The sequence below is a fragment of the Mastigoproctus giganteus genome, chromosome 7 (assembly GCF_048544385.1).
Source record: "Mastigoproctus giganteus isolate SK-2022 chromosome 7, ASM4854438v1, whole genome shotgun sequence".
Taxonomy (NCBI): Eukaryota; Metazoa; Arthropoda; class Arachnida; order Uropygi; family Thelyphonidae; genus Mastigoproctus; species Mastigoproctus giganteus.
Genome location: NC_143581.1, coordinates 14,070,740 through 14,085,824, shown reverse-complemented (window position 1 = coordinate 14,085,824; position 15,085 = coordinate 14,070,740). Strand labels below are relative to the sequence as shown.

Below are 15,085 nucleotides of genomic sequence, written 5' to 3'. Positions count from 1 at the left end.
ACTAAAGAACTAAAATGGTCTTGGGCAGGACACGTAGCTCAAAGACATGATGACAGATGGACTAAGAAAATAACAGAATGGTATCCAAGAGGAGCTAGAAGAAAACCTGGAAGACAAAGGCAGAGATGGATAGATGAAATTCATGAGTTTGTGGGTAGTAAATGGATGGCCAGTGCTCAAAACAGAAGGAACTGGAAAGTTGCTGGAGAGACCTTCATCCTGCAGTGGATTGAAAATGGCTGATGATGATTCCCCCCCCACAAGATAGCAGTTTTCCGACCCACCTAATACTGCCTCGATAGCATCAGCAAATATTCTTGCACCCTTTCTATTTAAGTGTATCCCATCCCTGTAGAAGCAGTCTCTCCTGTTAACAAGTAGAGACCAGGCTGAAAAAAATTCTACCCCTGGAGCCTTGCACAATCTTTCCAAGGCCGAATTGATCGATAAGGCTCTCATCATATACTCCTCCTAGCGTGTGTGTGCAGAATTTCAGACGCTTTCAAATTCAACCCCCTAATTCAAGGCTTTTTTTCAACAGTGACCTGTACTTGTTAAGTAATTCTTCTGGTCTCCTACTCTTAATATCGTTAGTGCCAACGTGTACAACTATATCACCTTTTGTGCCCTTAAAAGATGATATCCGCTCCACAATGTCATCAACCTTTGTCCCTTGCAGACATACCCTGGTCCGGTTCCACCTATCCTTTTTATATACCATGTTCCCTGTTTCCCTGACAATAGTCACCAACAACTACTAGTTTCTGTGGGACCAGCGCATTCTGCTTTGGGGGTTGCTGCTGTGTTGTGTGATGACCAAGTGCAAGCTCTGGCGTTGATGTGGGCAGCTGAGAGCTTGATGGGCCTCTCAATTTAGATCCTTCGAGGGCATCCACCCTGTCCTTAAAGCTCTCATATAGGCCCATAACAATGCTGAGTTGTCGCCTGATTTCCTTACACTCCTTACATTGCGCACACACAAAGACATCCCCCATGGAAATGCCATGTCCCGTACCCGATTGCTCCACAAACATCAAGCAAGCAGTGCATTTTAAAAGGCTGTGATTCAGAGGGCAACTGCCCCCCCCCCAGTTCTCCCCTGAGCCACAGCACTCCCATTAGCTTGAGCCTTTTGCTTTGCTGCTCTGGTCTGAGTCATGATTTCAATTTAATTTCAATAAAACTTCAATTTCAGTACAAAATTACAAACCTAAACTTGTATCCCAACACAGTTATAATGCTATATATATTTTTCAGTATCGAGTATTATCTACGAGTTCCGTTTATATAACTTCCGTATCAAGTTATGTATTAATTAATTATGTTACGTTTGTAAAATCTAAGTCGTTATATGTATTTAATTAAAAAGTACAATTTAATTGATAATGAAGTTTAACAAGATTAATAGACTATATTATATACTATACTAAGCTAACACTATTTAGTTCGGGGTGAAGTCATTAACCCATTTGTGGGTGAAATCATTAACCAGCTCTTCTTGGAATGGTTCCTCTCCTGGATATCTTCAGTTTCAAGATATTTCTCCTCCACTTGAGCTCTGTGTTGTCATGCATGAAAGGAAAATCTGAGTCAACTGTACCCCTAAAAGGTTGTACTTAGGGTCGAGGATCTGTTCTCGGTACCTCTGCACAGTTACAATACCCCTATCAAAAACATGAAGAGGGTGCAGCCATTGATCATTATTCTGCCCACCACGAGGACACAGCTTCCACTGCAAGTGTCCCTTTCTCTGATGTTGGAGGGATGGTACCACATTCCTTGTTGTCTCCAGATGAATAACACCTAGAATCTGTTTGTAGGCTAAAATAGAACTCATCAGAGAACAGAACTGATTGTTGGAACAAACTTCCATCTGTTGTTGTGGAATTTGACAGCTTAAATAAATTCAAGGAAGAAGTAGACAAACTATTGGAGGGAATGAATAGGTGAAATGAGAGGTGTTATGCTTTTGGCTGATGCTGTATAAGCTTGCTTTCTTGCATCACTTGCTAGTGCTAATGCTAATGAAAAAATGTTTAATGTTTGTATCGTAAAATGGAACTCATCAGAGAATAGAACTGTACCCCATTTGTCAGGGCTCCAAGTCATATGTTCAGGGCACCAGTTTCGATGAGTTCTCTGGTGGTTTGGGGTTAATGGGATACAAACACTGGTTTCTTTGTGTAGAGTCCACTTGAATTGAGCTTTCTTAACACAGTCCTGTTGGAAATGTGTTCACATGTTGCTGCATAAACCTTGAGAGACAGTCGATGACAGGACATGTAGGATTCTGTCTTGCTGTTAGAGCCAGGTAGCAGTCTGTTCTGGTTGATGTAACTCTTGGGGGACTTTTGGCCAGCTCTACTTGTAATGTTTCCTGTCTTCTGAAACTGCTTCCATAGTACAGATACGACACTGCATGGCACATTAAGCCAGTGAGTCACCTCTGCCTGTGACTGCCGGGCTGTAAGTCGTCCAATGGTTTGCCATCTCAAAGAATCATCTAAACAATGATGACTTGCCATCCTGACTACTAGAGATGAGATATGGCTATCCCACCGAGCAAGCCAAAAAATGGGAATGAAGTGATGTGATTCATTGAAGAGGCCTCTGGAGTTAGCTCTATAATTCATCTGTAATGCTATTAAAAAACACAGACTCGTATTTATAAAATGCCTTTATTATAATAAAATAAAATAAATAGTGTATAACCAGAATACAGTACAATATAAAGTTAACAGCGCTAAAAACCATTAGCACAGTAGCTTTCAGCAGCAGTGGCTACCTTCATCAGCAATAATGGTTACAGGTTATCCACAATTTATATAACATATACGTCTGACCAGGTCCGCGACACGAACTATGGCATCTGCACATGGTCCACTTCTCGTGCATTGGAACTGGAAATTGGACATGCCACTCTAAGTCGTTCGTCTCTCCTTAGGATAAGGGCTTCAAAGAGTGGATGAATGTGACAGCCCTTATCCCTATTAAGACTGTAGCATTTGGACGAACATATTCTTAAACCGGAACCAGAAATGGCTGGAGAGTTTAAGAATATGTTTGCCCAAATTCTACAATACGTTTAAGATAAAGTATTCTCAAGTTTGAAGCTACCAAATTATAAGCATTGCAAATGGTAGCATAATACATTAGGATAGGATGATATTGAGCATGAACATTTTTATAGATATTAAAAACAAGTAAGAGAAATTGATCACCTCAAAAGTAAAAGCATCCAAAATAATTGTAAAGATTAATAGTGGAATGTCCATTATCAATATGAATATTGAGATCCAGATAATTAGCAATTTGGTTGCAAGAATTAGTCTTTCTAGCGTAAGTCTCTATAGATATGGATACATGACCAAAATCTTGATTAAAATTAGGATAATTGAGTATATAGATCATCATCATATCAAAAAAGTAACATGTGGGAAGGAGATTTCATACCAGTATAAGTTTGCAATAATGCTTGACACAGGACTGCCCATGGGTGTTCCTTTAATTCGCTGGTAACAGAGTTTCCATCAAAGACAAAGTTATTAAAGACACAGAGATTAACCAAATTTTTACAAAAGGCTAAGCTGCATTTAATTACATGTTTGTACTTCTGATACATTTCTTTTAGCAAATTTTTTAGTAGATTGAAAGATTGATACTAGTAAAAAGATTGAAAATCAGAGGTAATAGAGGCATGTAATGCAAGAAAACAAGCATATGAGCTTATGTAGCATCAGCCAAAAAAAAAAAAAAAAAAAAAAAAATTCACACAACCATTCCTTCTAAAAGTTTGTCCAGTTCCTCCTTGAATTTATTTAAGCTATCAACTTCCACAACGACAGATGGAAGTTTGTTCCAGCAATTAACCACCCAATGGCCAAAGGCATATTTCTGCACATCTGTTCTACAGCTTTCTTTCCCAATTTGAATTTATGCCCCCTTAGGTTCGTAATCTGAGCAAGCAGAAGAATCCCATCAGAATTCAGCCTGCTCAACCCATTCAAGGCCTTATACACCTCAATCAGATCACCTCGCAGGTGCCTAGTCTCCAGCTGCTGCAATTTGCAGAACTTAAGCCTCTCTTGGTAAGAGGACCCCTTCCCCTTGCCAATCTTGTTGCCCTTCTCTGTACATGCTCAAGCAAATCTACATCGTTCCTAAAATTGAGGCCTCCAGTACACAGTACTCAAGGCATGGCCTGACCATTGCCTTATACAAAGGGAAGATCACCTCCTTTTCCCTGCTAGCAAAATTCCTGTATATCATTGACAAAACTCCATGACCTGCTCTGGCAATCTGTCTGCATTGCTCAGAAAACTTCATATCTAACTGCACAATTACTCCCAGGTCTTTTTCATTTTCTACCACCCAAAGTGTAGTACTGCACAGTTGGTACATCCCTCTGGGTTACTTCTACCCATCTGCAGTACTTTGCATTTGTCAATGTTAAACTTCATTTGCCATTTCTCAGCTCATCTGCCCAAATATTCTATAACCTGTTGCAGTAACACACACTGCCATTGCTGTCATTAATAACCCTGCCAACCTTTGTATCATCTGCAAACTTCAACACTAAGCCTGATATGTGTTGTTTTGTATATTTATCAATATCATTGATAAATATACAAAACAACAGTGGGCTCAATACCAAACCCTGTGGGACTCCACTAATAACATTAATCCACGAAGAGCAACATCCATTGATTACCACTCTCTGTCTTTTCCCACTCAGCCACCCTTTTATCCATTGTAGCAACTTACCATTCTGCTCTAATTTGTACAATAGTCTTCCATGCACTACAGTGTCAAAAGCTTTCCTGAAATTCAAGTATATGATATCAAAATTATTTTTTTCATCCAGTTCCTTTGTAACCACATAGTATCCAATCAAATTTTTCAGACAAGACTTTCCCTTAACAAACCCATGCTGTGTCTGAATTATTGCTGCAAGCTTGTCTAGATGATTCTGCAGTGCATTTTTAACCAGTGACTCCATTATTTTATCCCGAACAGAAGTAAAACTAACTGGTCAGTAATCACTTGTCATCCTTCAATTCCCCTTTGTGAATTGTGGATACATTTGCACATCTCCAGTCCATGGGGACTTGCCCTGAGTCCAAGGAATGTCTCATAATTATGGCTAAGGGTTTGCTTAGTTCCTTTGCCATTTCCTTTAATATAACTGGATAGTTCCCATCCACCCCAGGAGCCTTTTTTATGTTTAACTTCAACAATTTATCCTCCACTTTGCTCTCAGTTATTACAAAATCATTAAGCACCCTGTTACAGTTTGGCAAACTTCTGGCATTTTCCTCCCTTAATAACTCCTCATGTGTGAATGTAGATGCAAAATACTCATTCAGTTTGTTAGTTATCTGAGCAGGATCATCAACAGTCAAACCATCAATATCAAGTGGACCAATCTGATTCATCCCTTCCTTTTAGAGTTTATATAAGTAAAGAAGTCCTTGTTGTTTTTCTTAGCGTTCTTTGCCAAAGATTTCTCATAATCTGCCTTCACTTCCCTAATCTCTTTGGTGACTTGATTACAGACTAGCTTATATCTGCCATAGGCTTCTGTGTCGCCTGATAATTTATATGCATCCTATGTATTTTTCTTCTCTGTCACGAGGCTCATTAGTTCATTTGAATGTCTACAATCTTGTTTGTACTTGTGGCATCTAAAACAGTTGAATTGTTGAGAATATCCATGAATTGATGTGAGAATTTCCATGGTTTTAATAACAGCTGTAATTTTTAACCTGCTAATTTAGCATTGCTGTTTTTACAAGAGGTGATGAATATGCAACCAACTTGATTTTTTACGAAATGTTTGGAATGAAATATATATATACAGGGTGTCTCAAAAATACACAGCATAACTTCAGGAATGAGTTCTTCATATGTAGACAGTAAAGATATTTTATATCAACATGGTTCCGGAAATGCTTGGTTCCCGAGTTATTAACTGGAATGTCTTACCTCCCGCAGGTGATTTCCTTCATCACAAGGTACTGACAGAATCTAGTAGTTTTCCATTCCGACCATGTACTCAAATCAGGAGCAAGCAGATATGCACTTTATGTACGGTTTGGCGGACGGCAATGCTCTGGAGGCTCGTTGTTTCTACCATGAAAGGTTCCCAGAACGAAGATGTCCAGACAGGAAAACGTTTGAAGGTATCCATCGCCGCCTTTGTGAACATGGGACCTTTACACCTCATGCTGCCGACAGAGGACGACCAAGATCTATGACTCCTGAAGTAGAGGAAGAGATTTTGGATGTTGTGCATGTCACTCCTGGTATCAGTACATGCAGATTAGCAATGCAACTGGCTGTTCAATGTTCGACTATTTGGAGAGTGTTGTGAGAACAGCAACTGTATCCTTACCATCTGTAACGGGTGCAGGCCTTGTCACCAGCAGATTACCCTGCATGAGTAATGTTCTGCCAGTGGTTCTTGCAGCAGTGTGGTACAACTCCTCACTTTCCTGCCTTAGTGATATTCACAGATGAAGCACAGTTCACATGAGACGGAATCCAAAACTTTCACAATCAGCATGTATGGGCTAAGGAAAACCCACATGCAATTCTTCCATCAGATCACCAACAGCGGTTCAGCCTCAACATCTGGGTGGGTGTTTTTGGTGATAAGTTATTTGGGCCCATGTACTTCCAAACAAACTCACTGTGCAGGCGTACAGAAACTTTCTGGAAAACAACATGCCTGATTTCTTGGACGACACGGCACTGATCATTCGTCAACAAGCACACTTCATGCACGATGGCATTCCTGCACATTTCAGCCACCTAGCCTGCAATTACCTGAATCGAAGGTTTCCTGGTCGGTGGATAGGTAGAGGTGGACCAACTTGCCTGGACTCCATGCTCATGATTTAAACCCACTAGATTTCTTCTTGTGGGGCCATTTAAAGTCATTGGTTTATTCGACTCCGGTAGCTGATGTGGAAACTCTCCGCAATCGAATTGTGGCAGGTTGTGAGACAATACGGAACATGCCAGGAATTTGGCATCGTCTTCGCGAGTCCATGAGACATCAATGTGAGGCCTGTATTCAGGCAGAAGGTGGACATTTTTCAACAATTACTATAAGGTGATGTGAACAGTTAAGTGTCATAGACAGACCTTCAAAACTCAGAAACCAAGCATTTCTGGAACTATGTTGATATGAAATATTTTTATTGTCTACATATGAGGAACTCATTTCTGAAGTTATGCCATGTATTTTTGAGACACCCTGTATATATATTAGCATAATGAAATAGTTAAAAAAAATAAAAAATGATACAAAATATAAAAAATGATACGAAAATTAAGAAAATAAATATAAAGCTATCATTAGAGGCAGCAAAATGCACATTCCTCCACATGATGCCCAATGTATAACTGATATTAAATCAAAATTAAAGGCAGTAGCATGGCAAAACTGTTGAGCGAAAAATAAATTAAACATAATAATTAATCAACAGGGAGGGAGAAGAGAAGGTACTCTTCTCCCTCCCTGTTGATTAATTATTATGTTTAATTTATTTTTCGCTCAACAGTTTTGCCATGCTACTGGCATTAATTTTGATTTAATATCAGTTTATATATATATAAATATTACCGAATTTTTGGAATGAAATATATGAGGAAAACTAATTATTGATTTTCAATTTCTTACTAATGGTCAGAATTTTTTAATAATGATAGTAGGTGATGAAAGAACAGGTTTATAAGTATCACTATATTGCAGTTCCTTTTAAAAAAAATATGTAAATATATTTACATATATATGTGTATGTATTTTTTTAAATTATTGTTATAATTTGTTCTCCTAGTTTTACGTGATTATGATGGAGGAGTTTATTCTAGAGAATATGAAGGAGGATTTCTCATTGGAGGATTTGAGCAAGAAGGGAAACCTCTTTTTCATGATGCTGTTCCCCAGAAGTTTGAATTTCAAAGACTTGATGTTGATTGGCAACATTTTAGTAGGTATTTAATGTTTAAAAATTCTAATAGTGTTGTAGTTGTGGAATCAGAAGCAGTGCAGTGTTTATCAGTTTTTCCAAATCAAAATTTGTAGCTTATTGTGGATTAAAAAAAATTATTCCATAGATATAAAGTCACTGGAGTTTTTAAATACCTGTTAAGAGACGTACAAGATTATCCTTGATGCCATATTTTCTGAACTTTGAAAGAGCAGATTTTGAAGTACAGGAACTCTCCAACTTAAGTAATACTCAACTTACTCAAATTCAACTTTACGTAAGTTTTTGCCGGCTGGTGCAAACTTAAAAAATCATGGAAATGTATTTTGCATCCGTAAAAATAAATGGAAGTATCGTGAAAATATCACAATGTGAACCCAATAACACATTCTTTTTTTTTTTTTGTTAATTCATTCCAAGACCTTGGAAATTGAAATTTTCGCTATATAACTAAACTATTTATCTCCCTAAAATTATCATTGTTTTGTTCGGATTTATTTTTTTTTATTTATTTTTTATTTTTTTTTTTTTGGCTGGTGCAGCATAAGCCATAGGCTTTCTTGCACCATGCGGCCGTTACTAATACTAATACTAAAAGGTCATTTTTATAATGGAAATTGTGCTACACTTTCATCGTTATCATGTGTTTTGTTATAAGAATCAGTTTTGAATGCCTTTGTGATGTTTTTCTAAAACACATTTCTGGAGGTCACTACCATAAATAAAACAATAAAATCAATTTGCACTTTCCAGTTTATTGGGCTTTTCTGTTAGCACAATCTATTGTAAATGGGTAGTAAACTCGATTTTATTGCATTAATCCTGATAACTGGAATTGTGTGGGTTTTTAAGTTATTATGGTGAAATGTGTTTCCCCTTCACTGAAATTTTCAATCATATAAAAGACATAAATAAATTTTCAGAATCTTCTCTTCATTCCTATTTGCTTATTACAATGATGAAGGGAAAGTGACCAACAGAAAGTGCAAGTGCTGGCAGTGCTAGGAAACCAAACAAAATTGATTTAGAAATTAAGATGAAAATGATTAAGAAGTACGAAGCAGGACAAAGTTTGTCATCTATTGCATGGAATAAGGTTTCGCTGCTTCAACAGTGAATACTATTTTAAGGGACGGTGCACGTGTAAAAGAACATGTTCAAGGATCAACGTATTTCACACCGGGGCCAGTTCGCCCCAACAGTGATCACAAAACAGCGTTCAGGTGCTATATCGAAGATGGAAAAGCTATTTAATAATATGGATTGAAAATCAGATTCAGAAGCAAGTGCCCCTGAATCTAACAGGCATTCAAGCAAGAAGTATTTATGAAGATAACAATAAGAAAGGCAAACCCCAAGCCAAGTTCGTGGCAAGTAGCGGGTGGTTTAATAGGTTCAAGCATCGCGCTGGTTTCCAAAACATTAAAGTATGTGGTGAAGTCTCCAGTGCCGATTCTGCAGCTGCAGAGAAATTTTGTGATGTGTTGGAAAAAACCACTTCTAAATCTCCACAGCCTTCAACTTCTGTAGCGGCGTGCTTATCAGCTGGAGAGTTAATTCTGGCAACGATGCTCGAAAGGTAAAACTTGCTGACGTTATGCCTGTCTCCTCTCTCTTTTTGCAATTTTATAATTTTTGTAATTTTGTACACTTTTGTAATTTTTCCTGCACATGAGATAAAAAAATTGAATAACGTTATTTGCATGTTCATCGAACATTTCTTTTTTTGCTTCTATAGAATTCAGCACGCAGAATTTCCCTAAATGCTTATTTAGGGAAATTCTGACTCACGTAAAATCCAACTTGCATATCATTCCACTGAACATAACCTTTACGTAAGTTGAGGAGTTCCTGTACTTTTTCCTATGCTTTTTCAGATCAATAAATTCTCAATACAAATTCTTCTTACATTCCCATAAATTTTCTTAGTGCAAATATATTTCATTCTGGCACTCCATTGGCTTACCATAGGATGCTAGAGTCCTAAAAGCTTAAGAATATCCAGTACTTTCCCAGAAGAAAAGCTTCATATTTTATAGTATATTATGATTTTTGAAATATTAGATTCTAAGGATATTTCTTAATACACAAATTCCTTTTTATGGAATGGTTTGGAACAAAATTCATCTATTAATATAGATTTAAGGAAATAAAATTTTGTATAAAAATGGCAGATCTGCAGGAAAGGATTGGTGGAATAATGGAAAATTGTTTAATTAGTATTAGCCATATAATATAAAGAATCCACAGGCTTCTGCTGCACACTGTCTAAAAAATAAAATATATATAATAATTATATAACAATAAAAAAGTATATAAAATAAATAATAAAAAAAATAAATCCTATAGAAAATAAACAATCTATGTGTTTCCATTGTCATCTAGGTAACCATCCAACTGACTTTTGAATTTAATTTTTATTTATTTTTTTTTTTTTGTTTAGTCTGATAGATTTAAACTACCCACAGAGGTAACTATTTTAATAATTAACAACTCAGTGGCTAAAAGAAAACTTTATATAATTCAGTCTAAAAATCTTTCCCTGTAATTTGAATTAAGAGCAGACTTCCGGAATCATTTATAACTAAAAATTTTGCCTTCATGCAGAAATTTTAGGTACCCCCCCCCCCCCTTCTAAGGTAGGTACCTAGTTCCCAAGTTCTGTAGCCCATGTATTCAAAGTCTTTCCTCTTGCAGATGCCCTTTGCAGATCTTACCAAGTGGGTTGCTAGTCTTTGGACTCTTTCAAGAAATTGAATTTTTTAGATTGGTCTCTTTTGCTGGTGAGACTGCTCCGAGAGCAGTCTTACAATGCCTTATACAGCGAGATTATGACCTTCCTATCTCTACAAGCAAATGCATTATAAATCATTGATAGGATGCTGTGGCCCTTCCTTGCCACCTGTCTACACTACTCAGAGAACTTCCTTCATAACTCCCAAATCCCTGTGTTTTTTTTACTGTTTTTAATTCAACCCCACCAGTATATATAAGTTATTTGCTATTCCTCATGCGTAAGAACTTGGAGAAAGTCAGATCAACACTTTATCACCATTTATTTTTATGTTTCATGGACCATTAATAAATTAAATTTTACTATTTTAGCTAAAACATATTTCTACGCTACTCACCTCCGAAATCCGCATGGTTTGAGTGAAATGCATTAAATTGTAATTAAAGTTAAGAAATGCCCTAAGAAAAGTGAAGAAGTTAAAACAGTGATATAGGTTAAAAATTAATCTATATCACTTTTTATTCATATATGACAACCTGAAAAAGGAGTGGTGTACTTCTTCCTTACTTAGGGCATTTCTTAACTTTAATTATAATTTTTAATTAATTTCACTTTACTTTGAACCATATGGATTTATAAGAACCATAAGATTTATTTGAACCATAATGGTACTATAAGTCTTTGCTAAAATTAATACAAGTCTATTAAATTTACCTTTAATAAATTAAATTTAATAGAAGAATGTCAGTTACTGGCACTGTTTAGTGTCAGAGAGGTTAAAATTGGATTATTATTAGAGGCATAACATCTGAAATCCAGTAATCCCCAAATGTGGAAATTGCTGGTTTTTGACAATAATCTAACAAAACTTAATGTCAAAAACTCAAGCACATATATAAAGAAAGAATACATCAGCAGTAGCATAACTAACTAATTTTTGAAATTATGAATTTTATATGTGATTAACTTAATTTTATTAACTACATTATTTTATTTTTATTTATTCTTTTATCTCTTGGGCTGTTGGTAAAAATTTGGAAATATGAAACTTGTCACTGTGAAGTTCCTGTTGTGAGCACCGTCAAGTTTGCTTTTCTAATATTCCATTTAAAAATAATAAAATAATGAGGAGAGAAAAGTAAACAGAAGCAAAATAATGCGTAGTATTTTTTTACAAGATTTTTTTTTTATACTTTTTAGGAATCAAAGTAAAGCCTTTTACTTTCATTCCTGCCTGGGTATGTTGAGGCTGTGGTACTGTAAGGAGAGCATTATAGCACTTCACTGAAGAAGTGGTACAGCAAGTACGACAAAACATCTGAGAATAATCTTTAATTCTTTAAGAAATTAAAGGCAGATTTCAGATCAAATCTCCATTCAGGTTTGGGAGCTCATTATTTCACCAATTTTCAGTTGTTTTTGTTGTTATTGGGTTTTTTTAAGGGCTTTAGCGACTTAAGGCCATATTGCTCCTTATATACTGTCTGTAAATTTTGTGTGTTCTGTGAATTTTCTGTTTTGCTGGACAAAAAAATCCTAGTTTTTGGGAATAAAAACCATGCTACTCTCACCTGAGACTGACTAACTCAGCCAAGTTGTGAAAAAGGCCCATAAAAATTCCTCTCGTTATCAGTAGGCCTCAAACTCGGGTCTTTTCCACTCATTGTGGGAAGGATGTTACTCATGGTTCAGACACAGCATGGGTTTGTTAAGGGGAGGTCTTGTCTAACCAATTTGATTGGATACTATGATGTGGTTACAAAGGAACTGGATGCAAAAAATAATTTTGATATCATATACTTGGATTTCAGGAAAGCTTTTGCTGCTGTACAAATTGGAGCGGTATGGCATTAAGAGCAAGTTACTGCAATGGATAAAAGGGTGACTGAGTGGGAGAAGACAGAGAGTGGTAATCAATGGACACTTCTCTATGAGGACTAATGTTATTAGTGGAGTCCCCCAGGTTTCTGTTTTGGGCCCATTGTTGTTTTGTGTATGTATTAATGATATCGATGAATGTATATCAGGCTTAATGTCCAAGTTTGCAGATGATGCAAAGGTTGGCAGGGTTGTTAATGATAGTAAAGACAGTGTGCTACTGCAACAGGATCTAGAAAGGTTAGGTGGATGGACTGAGCAGTGGCAACCGAAGTTTAATATTGACAAACGCAAAATACTGCATATGGGTAATAGTAATCCACCCAAGAGAAACGTACCAACTGTGTGGTACTACACTCAGGGAGGTGGAGAATGAAGAAGACCTGAGGGTAACTGTGCAGTCGGATATGAAGTTCTCTGAGCAGTACAGACAGGCTGACGGAGCAGGTCACAGAGTTTTGTCAATGATATATAGGAATTTTGCTAGCAGAGACAAGGAAGTGATTTTCCCTTTGTATAAGGCAATGGTCAGTCCACACATTGGGTACAGGTATGGAGGCCTCATTTTAGTACAGAGAAGGGCAACAAGGTTGGTGAGAGGAACAAAGGGGTTCTTTTACCAGGAGAGGCTTTAAATTCTATAAGATAGCATTAGTAAAGGCACATGATGCAAGAAAGCAAGCTCATATAGAATCAGCCAAAAAGACAAAATCTAATTTCACCCATCCACTCACTCCAAATGTTACAGATGATGCAAGAAAGCAAGCTTATATAGCATCAGCCAAAAAAAAAAAAAAAAAAACCTTATGTCACCCATCCCCTCGCTCCAAATGTTTATCAAGTTCTGCCTTGAATCTATTAAGCTATCAACTTCTACAATGACAGATGGAAGTTTATTCCAGCAATCAACAACCTGCTGGCTAAAGGCAAACTTCTGCACATCTATTCTAAAACCGTCTTTCCTCAATTGAATTTATGCCCTCTCAGGTGATTATTCTTGGCAAGGGAAAGAATCCCATCAGCATTGAGCATGCTCAAACCATTCAAGGCTTTATACACCTCAATCAGATCACCTCGCAGGTGCCTAGTCTCCAGACACTGTCATTTGCAAAACTTAAGCCTTTCTTCTTAAGAGCAACTCTTTGTTCTGTTCACTAATCTTGTTGCCCTTCTCTGTACTCGTTCCAACAGCTCTACATCCTTCTTAAAATGAGGCCTCCAGACCTGTATACAGTACTCAAGGTGTGGCTTGACCATTGCCTTATACAAGGGAATAATCACCTCCTTATCCCTGCTAGAAAAATTCCTATATATTATTGACAAGACACCGTGAGCTACTCTTGCAGACCATCTGCACTGCTCAGAGAACTTCATATCTGCCTGCATAATTACCCCCAGGTCCGTTTCATTCTCTACCACTGTCAGTGTAGTACCACAGAGTTGATACGTTGCTCTGGGGTTGCTGTTTCCCATATGTAGTACTTTACATTTGTCAATTACATTGGGAATCAGACTGTTAGATAAGAAGAGAAACACATGGATTAGGCAGCAAACTCAAGTAAAGGACGTTCTTATCAAAACTAAAGAACTAAAATGGTCTTGGGCAGGACACGTAGCTCAAAGACATGATGACAGATGGACTAAGAAAATAACAGAATGGTATCCAAGAGGAGCTAGAAGAAAACCTGGAAGACAAAGGCAGAGATGGATAGATGAAATTCATGAGTTTGTGAGTAGTAAATGGATGGCCAGTGCTCAAAACAGAAGGAACTGGAAAGTTGCTGGAGAGACCTTCATCCAGCAGTGGATTGAAAATGGCTGATGATGATGATGATCCCCCCCCCCCAAGATAGCAGTTTTCCGACCCACCTAACACTGCCTCGATAGTATCAGCAAACATTCTTGCACCCTTTCTATTTAAGTGTATCCCATCCCTGTAGAAGCAGTCTCTCCTGTTAAAAAGTACAGACCAGGCTGAAAAACATTTTACCCCTTGAGCCTTGCACAATCTTTCCAGGGCCGAATTGATCGACAGGGCTCTCATCATATACTCCCTCCTATCGTGTCTGGGCAGAATTGCAGACACTTTCAAATTCAACCCTAATTCAAGATTTTTTTTCCAACAGTGACCTGTACTAGTTAAGTAATTCCGCCGGTCTCCTACTCTTAAGTTGCAGCATCTGGAGACTAGGCGCCTGCAAGGTGATCTGATTGAAGTGTACAAATCCTTGAATGGTTTGAGCATGCTCAATACTAATGGAATACTTCCACTTGCTGAGATCAACAACCTGAGGGAAGCATAGAATTCAAATTGAGGAATCGATGTGCAGAAGTTTGCCTTTAGCCAGCGGGTAGTTGATTGATGGAATAGACTTCTATCTGTTGATGTGGAAGTTGATAGTTCAAATAAATTTAAGGCTGAACTAGACAAACATTTGGAGTGACCGGATGGATGAATTGGGAAAGGTTTTTTTTT

The 15,085-nt window shown here is 37.4% G+C and overlaps 1 protein-coding gene across 1 annotated transcript in view; it reads left to right on the top strand.

Annotated features, from left to right (window-relative positions):
* Positions 1–15,085, top strand: part of LOC150082539 (pyruvate dehydrogenase phosphatase regulatory subunit, mitochondrial-like) — an 84,860-nt gene that overhangs the window by 31,024 nt on the left and 38,751 nt on the right. Inside the window, exon 9 of the mRNA XM_090378677.1 lies at positions 7,845–7,997. Within this exon, the coding sequence (XP_090234803.1) occupies positions 7,845–7,997 (153 nt within the window). The remainder of the gene's footprint in view (positions 1–7,844; positions 7,998–15,085) is intronic.